This window comes from Populus euphratica, unplaced genomic scaffold, assembly GCF_000495115.2.
Source record: "Populus euphratica unplaced genomic scaffold, PopEup_1.0 scaffold12.1, whole genome shotgun sequence".
NCBI lineage: Eukaryota > Viridiplantae > Streptophyta > Magnoliopsida > Malpighiales > Salicaceae > Populus > Populus euphratica.
This window is the reverse complement of record NW_011499858.1, coordinates 2,383,910-2,394,119: the sequence shown is the minus strand read 5'-3', so window position 1 is coordinate 2,394,119 and position 10,210 is coordinate 2,383,910. Positions and strand designations below refer to the sequence as shown.

The 10,210-nt window shown below is 33.1% G+C and overlaps 2 protein-coding genes across 2 annotated transcripts in view; one reads left to right on the top strand and one right to left on the bottom strand.

Moving 5' to 3' along the window:
* The window catches only part of LOC105124059 (protein S-acyltransferase 10-like), a 10,455-nt gene extending 7,633 nt beyond the window's left edge, over nt 1-2,822 (top strand). The window contains exons 8-11 of the mRNA XM_011023916.1: nt 932-1,018; nt 1,258-1,341; nt 2,107-2,172; nt 2,424-2,822. Coding sequence (XP_011022218.1) covers nt 932-1,018; nt 1,258-1,341; nt 2,107-2,172; nt 2,424-2,598 — 412 coding nt within the window. The 3' untranslated portion in view covers nt 2,599-2,822. The remainder of the gene's footprint in view (nt 1-931; nt 1,019-1,257; nt 1,342-2,106; nt 2,173-2,423) is intronic.
* Nucleotides 2,823-6,419: 3,597 nt separating this feature from the next.
* LOC105124058 (uncharacterized) lies at nt 6,420-7,495 on the bottom strand. Its single transcript, XM_011023915.1, has one exon. It carries the CDS (start codon nt 7,483-7,485, stop codon nt 6,556-6,558), a length of 930 nt encoding a protein of 309 aa, XP_011022217.1. The 5' UTR covers nt 7,486-7,495; the 3' UTR covers nt 6,420-6,555.
* Between the last annotated feature and the right edge of the window lie 2,715 nt (nt 7,496-10,210).

The window sequence follows — 10,210 nt, the reverse complement described above, 5'->3', positions numbered from 1 at the left end:
TGATACCATATGGAGAGTTGTTAAATTCTGACTTCTCACTTTATTTCATAATGAATTGTTGAATATATACAACATCTACATATCTATATTAGGACAACTATTAACTACACATAAATAGGTATTATTATTAGGTTCTGATTTATAGGAAAAGATATCTGATTTTCTGTTTTTACTCCCAACAAATCAGCTTCAAATCTACCTTAATTACTTCAGAATCTTCAACAGGATGGATTGTAAACAAAATGGGCCTTGCTTCAAATTCCATAAGAGTGGTCATGCTTCATCATAAGCTTAAGCTATAGCTGTCATGATTGATTTTTCTACTCTTTGGTAGTAATTGAATTCAATGTCAATTATAATCTGTTTTAGTTATCTTTTATGGATGTGATGCCCACCACATGGTAGCATTAACATGTTTGCTTGATGAAGAGAAAGGCTGACATTTTGTTGTACAATGTCATAGTCATTTTGCTTTCAGATAAACTCCGTTTGCATTGGATAAAATGATTTACAACATGGAATTTTGATTGCTTCAAATTTAGCTGCAATGGACCAGCTCTATGGATTAAAGAGTTATGCTTTGCTCTTGGATGGTCTTATTGACAAAAGAGAAGTTTTGTGTGCATAATGGTTGTTACATGCATGTTTCTTCAATAGTTTACTTTTTGATAACGCATGCCAGTTGAAACATGTAGGATCATCATTCCTGTCTTCCATCTTTTTCTTTCTTCTTTCTTCTTTCTTCTTCTTCTTCTTCTTTTTTTTTTTTTTGGCGGGGAAGCACTCTAAATGTAGACAAATGACATAGCCAGCCCAGGGATATCTTATTAATCATCTCTGTGAATTTCCATGCAAATTAGATCTACAGGCTGACTTTCTCAAATTTTCCGTATACTTCTAATGCACTTCTAATATTTTGTGTTCTTTTTAGGTGGTACATTTTCGAAGAAACTGCACTATGCATTTGGACTGGCATCTTGTACATCACATACTTGAAGGCTAACATCTCAAGAGCTTGGTACAGTATAGTTTTTGAAGTCCTTTCTGTTTTTGCTTCACTGTTTCTGTTACTTTCATTGAAAGGCCCTGGTGCCTTGCTAAAAAAGATAGGAGAAAAGGGATAGAGGAGTCATCAAGCTTTATGATCATGCTGGTGCCAGTGGTTTCAATGATGAAAATTTAACTTAGCAACACATATGATCAGCTTTTACGTCCCCTGCAGCTTAATATTTAATCTAAATTATGCTGTACTGTCAGGTGGAAGGATGTGATTATGATCTTGCTATTGGTTACTTTGTCATTTGCCTTGATCTTTCTCCTGCTGCTCCTCATTTTCCATAGGTAAGTGTTTACATTCACTCAGTACATTGTTTCCCACATGAGATTCTTAGAAACATGGTTTCTGAGCAGTTTCGCTGCTTTTTTGTCATGTGTATGTTTACTCTAAATGCCACAAGAGTAACTAGAATATCCCGTTTGTTGTTTCTGGTGTTTCTAGTGACCTGACTTAGTTATCCTAATGTCATATTAGTTCGTTTTCTAACGCTTTCTGTGATGATATCATTTTGATGGGTGGGAAAGTTTTAACAGAAAAGTAGGAGCATGGAATTAACTTGACCATTTTAAGAATAAATCTGAATACCACTTGAAAAGGAAATGGCCAGCTCCAAAAAATGATTAGTTGGCTCATCTTTTTTCTTACAATAGTGCTTGTCCTGTTTGCTAATTGAGACCAGTAAACGATCCATTGTTCACTAGGTTCTGAGGGGAGAAAAAGAAAATCTTCCCTAGTTAAGCTTCTAAAGCTCAATCCCAATGGGACCAAGGAATAGTTACTCATGCTGTAAAGATCATGCAAAAGCTGACAAGGAATTGGAAATGATATCCAGTTGCAGCTTGCCAGTATGAAAGGGAAAAGCTGGAGTCAGATTATTGCTTAATTCACGTTTGCACTTGTTTTTTGCTTCTGAAGTTCCACTGACAATGGCAGAAAACAACTGGCCTTACACCCAATAAATAGATTAAGATCATAAAAATCGCTTACTTGCATGAAATACATCTAGCCTGCTTTAGCATGATTAATTAACTTCATGATTTTTGATGCAGCTATCTTATTCTGACAAATCAAACTACCTATGAACTCATAAGACGTAGACGCATTCCATATCTAAGGTTTGCTAGCACTCTTAAATCTTGTGTTTTTAACCATTTGTTTAGTGTTGGATCTGTAGTTACTGATCAACAAAATATATCAAATCAAACCACATGCTGGGCTCATTTATGGGCATTCACTTTGCATTATTTGGTGCCAGCCTTCTATTGGATGGTGCTTAGGGCATCGTATTTTACTGGGAAAAGCAAATATGATTTGACCATTATTTATATGCTGATTTATTAGTCCACCAACTTTCATTGATATGCAGAGGAATTCCTGAACGAGTGTATCCATTCAGTGAAGGAGTTTGCAGAAATTTATACAAATTTTGTTGTGCTCGAAGCAGCATATACAGTTTGGAAAGATTACCCACGGCCATGGAACTTGAAGACAAGTCAAGACCATACACATGCTTAGGTTTTTTGACCTGCCGTTGTTGCTGAGGTTGTGAGGGCATTGTGATATTAATGAAAACATTTTGCCTCCAAATTTGTTTTTGGATCTCCATGTGAATGTGTGCCTGAGCATCCAGTTGTTTTAGCTACAGAATATGGCAGCACGGATGGTTAAGTTGGAGCCCTTTGTGGGCCTTTAGGTTTTTGTAGTCTGAATTGGATGTTGATTGTAATGTTTGTTTGATGGAGATTTTCAGAATTGTTTGTGTACTGATTTTTCGAATTCAAATTGCCATGTAAAGCAAAAAAGAAAAAGAAAAAAGGGAGTTGGATTCCGAGTGCAGCTGATAGCAGCCTCCCTGTCTACTTTACATAAATGTTTGTCAAATAAATGTCTGTTGGTGCATTCACTGTTTAGATGGGTTTGGATCATGCATCTGGTCTTTCCATCACTGTTAGTATTTATTGCCATTTCTTGATTCAGTTAGGGGTAACCAAGCATCTTGAGGATCAAACTTTGTTAAGCGAAGAGCTTTTCTCACTGGACTCCCCAAAGGAGTATTATATCTTGGAGACACAGAGGGTTCTCGGGCGTCTCTTTATTTTAGGTTCCTATGGCGGTCCAGACAAAGATGGGGAGTTATCTAGAGAGGGTGGACAGAAAAACTATAGTTATTAAATTTAGTCCGGCTATCAAGTTATATGGATTTACTTGTATTAATTTAAGTATTTTTTAAAATATTTGAGATTTTACTAATTTATATGAAAAAAATAAAAAATAATTTATATAAATATATATTATACATATCTATCCCTTATAAAAAAATTAAAAAATAATTTATGTGAATATAAGTTATATATAGCTATTATACATTAAAAAGTTAAAAAAACATTATACTTGGATGTGGGTTATTTATTAATCATCTTACATTGAAAAGTTTAGAAATAATTTTTGTAAATATAAACTATATATATAACTATCATACATTAAAAAGTTAAAAAAACAATTGATGTAGATATAAATTATACAAAAATTCCAAGTTTAAGTATTTATAAATTTATTATATATTTTTGGGTTTATTAAAAAATATAAAACAAAAAGTCAGGTCTAACTCAGATTTCAGGTTAACCTGAAGTGTTGCCTGGGTTTGATCTAATAAATTATAAACCTGAATTTTATCTATTTAAAACTTAGCTATGACTATATATCTTGGGTCAACCTTTCATGCCGGCCGAGTTTATAACAATGCAAAAAACTTGTGGTGCATTGGTTTCTGGACCTGGCATTGCGGGAGCTGCAATCATCTCAATTGCCTCACTCATCTTTAATAGTTTCTTTTTCTGGAAGTATCTATCAATCTATCTTTCTTTTGAAGCTTTCAACTGAAACCTCTTGAAGTGTGAGCTAATTATCTTTGTTTGTTTGTGCCCCTAGTGTTGGGAAATTTCAACACAAATAATATCTTGGTACAGAAGGAGAGGAAGACTCGCAAATGGTTGTAGTGAGCTTGTTTCGAGTAATTATTTTAATTTAAAAATTTAAGTTTTTGAATAAGATTTTAAAATATAATTTATATTATTTTTAATATTTTTTTAATTACAAGAATTTTAGATTTAAAAATTAGATAAATTTATATTATTTTATATTTAATTTTTATCAAATAAATAAGAATCATGAAATTTGAATTCATGATCCCTTGATCTTTAAAATTTTAATAAAATATTAAACAATTATCTTAACTTAAAAACTTAAACTTATAAATAAAATTTTAAAATATAATTTATAATTATCTTAACTTAAATATAATTTATATTATTTTATAATAACTTGTAACGATGTCATGGAAAATGCAATCACTTGTAAATAGGTGCCAGCAATCTTGTTAGTGGTATGAACCAGTTGACGAAGTGAGTTCATAGAGAGATTTAATAATGAATCCTGCTAAGCCGGAGACTGATTTGTCATTCTATGGGAGGAGGAGCTACGAAGTGTAGCAAGTCCTGCCAAAATGAAAAGGATCCATCAGGGAAAGCCCTAGCATTAAAGTTGTGGGCACTGAGAAGATTGAAAGCAACAATGAAAGTTCTGTTCGAAAGTCAAAACTGCAGGTTGCTTGACAAATTTGGCTATCGGTAGCGTCCACAACGAAACATAAAGATTGCGAAAGGTAGCTCGCTGCATCAATTTTGCACCAACCCTGACTGAAGAAAAGGGCAGCTTAATTATGCAAGTTCTTATTTTAGTTTGACCCTGCTACTGCATTTTCTTAATTTATTCATGTCTCCCAAAGGGTTCTGTGTTTTACTTCTGTCTTGAAAATTTCTGTATCCTTCAATCATGAGTATCCCTGAAGTTTCTTCCTCTGGACCCCTTTCCATTGCCCTCTTTAGCTATGCTTACAATTCCTGGATTACCCGTGCTTGTTTAGGATTTATTATTTATATAAAATTTTTAAGACATTAAAAATTTTGATAAGTTGATAAAATGACATTCCTTTCATTCTCTCTTTTCCTGGCTTTTCTTTTCTCTACTTTTAATTCTTGACTTCTTTCTTTTATTTTTTAGCTTTTTTTATATTGAGCCTTTACTTTTTAGTTAGGAAACTAAGCCCATCCTAACCTATTTCATTGAGTGTGTGTGTTTTTTTATTTTTTATTATTATTTATGTTGGATAATCTTATTCTTATGTGTGTGTTGTGTGTGTGCGTATTTTTATTTATTTATTTATTTATGTTGGATAATCTTATTCTTATTTAATTGGCTAAGCTCAATAACTGGTTGTTTAGGATTTATTACTTGTATGTAACTTTTGAGACATAATGTAGTCTTTTATTTTTTTAGGTTTTATTGGATGTGATGTTATACATGAATTGCATCAAGATATCACATGACTGTGAAACGAAGAAATGTTCAATTAACAATGTAAATTAAACAAGTAAATTAACGGAACAAAAACAAAACTCTATTCGAAGAGGCTCACATATAATTATAAGCTAGCAATTAGATCGTGCTAATGGGCACGTAGTATATAGATGCAGTTTAGGAGGGTGTTTGGGTGGGAGGTGTGGTTGGTTTTTAAAAGCTACCACACCTCTTACTGAAAGTGTGTGTGTGTATCTATATATATATATATATATATATATATTTTTTAACCATTTAGATGGTGGTCAGGGGTTTGCTCTCTTTGTGGTCTCAGGTTCGAATCCTTGATTACTCATATGATGACCACTAGAGGCTTACATAGTCGTTAACTTCATCACCCGTGAGATTAGTCGTGGTGCGCGCAAGCTGGCCCAGACACCTACATTAATCTAAAATAAAAAAAAGTATATATTTTTTGTTTTTAGAAAGTGTGGTATGTATTTTAAGAGGATAGTACCTTAAAAAAAAAAAGCTACACATCTCACACTCAAACACTCTCTAGATCAGTCAAATAATCTAAAACTAGTATCAGTGTCAAAACTGGAGTAAACATTAAACAGAAAATATATAGATGCAGTTTAGATCAGTCAAATAATCTCAAACTAGTATCAGAGTCAAAACTGGAGTAAACATTAAACAGAACATTTGATTGGTCTGTAATACATAAACTTGAGTTTGTAAGAAGTTGCCTAAACTTTTCGACAATAATACAAAGGGTGTTTCTTTATGGTTTTTTTAATAATTTCTCAAGAATTGTGTTGCATTGTGTATTTGATTGTTTGTTTTTTAGCCAAAATTCATATACAGAAACGACAAGGTTCAATCAAGTCTTGGAATCTTATAAAACAAATCCCTCTTAACATATTCAGGAAGGAGCGAAACCATCGGGGGAAAATAAAAAACAGAGAGAGAACAGTTTGATCACTGTTAATCTACTTAAATTCAAGCTTTCTTTCAACCTTTCTGCTATACAACTGGACTTGTGAACATAATTGTACAATTGAAAGGATGAAAATCCTCTAAAATTCGGATGTCATCAATCATACATAGTTACATAAAAATTTACACTGAAATCCCTCTAGCTATTGGGACAGTACATTCAGGAGGGAGACTCTAGCATGGATTAAATGCCTAAACAAGCTGTCCAATTCATTTTCAATTTCTTCAATACTAGTATCCAGAATTCCCAGCCTTTTCTGAACAGAATGTATGTCCCGTGCCTCAAAATCTTTACCTGAGTTGGGCACCACTACGCTTGCAAGAGCAGCATCCACACTTTCCAATTCATTCAGGTTCTCCTGTTGGCCTTCGCATGTGACCACACCCTTGTGCACCAATTTTGAAACCAAGTACCATTTACTAGGCCTTGGCTTCAACATTGGCACAGAAAGGAATAACAAGAGTGACCTAAAGATCGAAACTGTGACCAGACATGCTTCTCTAAGCACACTAACAATTGCAGAAAGGAGATGATCACTTGCATTGAACAAAGGAGAGTCTCCGAAAATGTTATCTGCTTGCTTCAATGATGCGAGAGATTTTGCTACTTCCTTTTTCATCTTCTTTCTCGCACAAAAGTAAGCGTTGACATTGCTTTCAATACTTAACTCTACACCTGCTTTACTTCGCCGAAGGGCAGATTGAATATCCCGGATGCTTTCTTTCATCAAGACAGCAGCATCCCTTGTCTTGCCACATACCTCCAAGTACCTCATCAAGTCATCCAGCATGTCGTTCACCAATTTCTCATTTCGATGTTGCAATAGAGCTTGTTGGGTCATTGGCAAGTTGAGAAGATCCTCAATGCATTTGTATGTCTCCCCAAGGCTTGATAGGCGACCGAGAACTGTTTCTGCCTTCAATGAAGTTGGTACCTGCCAAGAACTAATCTTGTTCAATTCTTGTTCAAGTTTGGCTACACTAGGATGTGATCGAGCTGGAAAACTAACCGAACGAACATTGTAAGGAGTAGATTTTGGAGAGAAAGCAGCCATGGTTACTATTTTTAACATTGAAAGGTCAAGTTTTTTAAATAGCTTAACTGTGATATGAGTTATTAGGACTATTTATACTCAACAGAATTTACAAGAACAAGGCTCATGTGAGGGCAGAGTGGGCTTCTCTATGGCATGGGGTTATGTTGTCACATCCTCGGCACCTAAAAATAAAGCAACAAAATCTGGTTGTTGTTATATGGGTACACTGTATCTCACTGTTCTAAATTCCTAGCATTCATTAGGTGTTTCACTTTTTCTCCCTCTTACGCACCGGCATTCCCACCGCCAGTCTAATTTGTCAATGGTTCATTCATGGAAATTGGTGTCATTAAAGAAGTGGTTGGCCACCCCAAGGTCTCTCGATATGGAAAATGTAACCTAGCAAGTCTGGATATTTTGAGATCTGGGAAGATGTTGGAGCCTTGTATGTTTATCAAAGTTGAAAATTTACATGGATACGGTCGTTAGTATAAACCAAGAAAAATGTAAATTATTTATTGCTGCACGAGTGGCATGTTTGGCTCTGTTCCCTTTAAAGGCTACAAACTTCCTATGCTAGATTATGTGCTTGGTGATTGATATTATTGTTGTGATGTTCATATCATACCTGTACTTGATCATGGATCCTACTTCTGCTTTGACCTTTACATTGTTCAAAATACATGTGTTTGCTTTAATGGATTTGGAATGTATAAAAGAATCATTCTCTGATTATTGGTTTTGGTTGCAATGATTATATTCTGAGCATTATTCACTCAGGAATGGCCATCCAAGTGGATCGGTTTAAATTTTACCTTGCACAATTTTCAGCCAACTCACTGAGGCTGTTATTTTCCTGGGAAAAACCCTCTGGTTCATTCAAGGAAACTGCTGAAATCTAGATAATGTCTTGTCGTCAGATAATATTATTGTGTCCTCAATTTGTTTGGATTCTGACCGATGTGATTGAAGATAAGAGCATATTTATTGACCTGAAAGGAAATTCATGATTCGAAACTTTATTCAAATTAGATTTGGAGTTAAATTTGAAAAAAATATTGAAGTGGTAAAATTTAGGTGGCTTGGATAAATTTGGTTTAAATTTAATTAAATAAAAATAAAGATTTTAAAAAATATATAAAATAATGTTGATTGAATAAAATAATTGATCCATACTGATTTAATGATTCCAAATTTACATAATAATTCAATAAATCAAGTCATTTTTGGGATAAGTAATGAAGTAACCCTTTAAATTAAATAAAAAAAGGCTGGAACTTCTTGATATGAGGTATCTTATCGAAACTTGAACCGTATGTTGGAGTGATCACGGACAATCAAAAGAAAAACATTGAACTTCTGAAGTGAACTGTTGTGTAAGAACTGTTTCATCATTTAATATTTTTATTTTTCTGATTCCATTGCTTCATTTTTCCGGTGCACGATTCCCGTCGAACCATTTAGGCTGCTATTTTTTTCACAGGAATGGACCCTTTGTTAATGCGATAAAATTCAGACGCAGCAGATAGAATCTTAATGGTCATTGTTCTTGTGATTTGATTGTTGAAGTTAAAATTCATGGATATGGAATATCTTATCGAACCATGAACCACACGTTGGAGAACAGGATTAAAAAGAAAAAGAAAAAAAATCTAATGGCAACTGTCGCAGAAATGTTTTGTTATTAGTTTTCATCATATGTGATGGCACACAATTTTTTAATGATAATAATAATAAAAAAAGTTCTAGGCATGAACAGATAGAAATGTTAGCGAAAAATGATTTGCCTTGCATGGTAACTGTCAACTTCATGCTGTTTTGGGTCAAAACCCAAACAGCTGTACCCAATTTTACCTGGTTAGGATTTTTTTTTAATTAATCTTTTTCAACATATTTTTCAATACAAATACAGTAAATATTTTATTAAGTTTTGAAGAATCAAAACACAGCCTTGTGCATTGCCCCCCCACACACTAAATACTTTTGTATAGAGTTTAAGTTACATTTTTAGTCAATAGTTGCTGTTGCGACCCAAATTTCAACTTTATTTTTGAAAAAATTAGCAAAAAACAATAAAAAGGTCAAAAAATATGTTCTTGGTGTAATGACAATATTTTCAAGAAAAACCAAAATTAGCAAAAAACAATAAAAAGTTCAAAAAATATGTTCTTGGTGTAATGACATTGTTTTTGGCATTTTTTCTAAAGAATTTAAAATAAAAAAAGAGAAAGAAAAAATAAAAATAAAAAATGCATTTAATTTTTAGTAATCTAATTATAATTGTGAATGAGAGATGACCAATTTAAAAATTAGAAACCCTCTCACCAAGCAACCTATTTTTTTTTTTTATAATCAAATGGTCTATAATCATTCTAGTTCATTTTTCTTTATTTTGTCTATAAGTATAATCAAATGGTCTATAATCATTCTCTTAATTCCATGGTTCATTTTTCTTTATTTTGTCTATAAGTTATCAAATGAATGATTGAGATTTATTTTTAAAATTTAATGGTTAATCTTGATTTGCTTTGCATTTAAGCCAAATAAATCTAGGGGGGGATTTAGGGAACTAGAAAATTAAAAAAAAAACGAAAAAACATTCCCACACTTTTCTCTCTAATTCTCTTTTAGGCCCCAAGAATTATAAATAAATTCTGGCAATTTAAGGAGCCAGAAAAAAACCTCTATAGATGCACACGACACAATTAAAATTCAAAGGATATCCTTTATTTCTAATACTCTAGCCTTTTATAGGCATTTT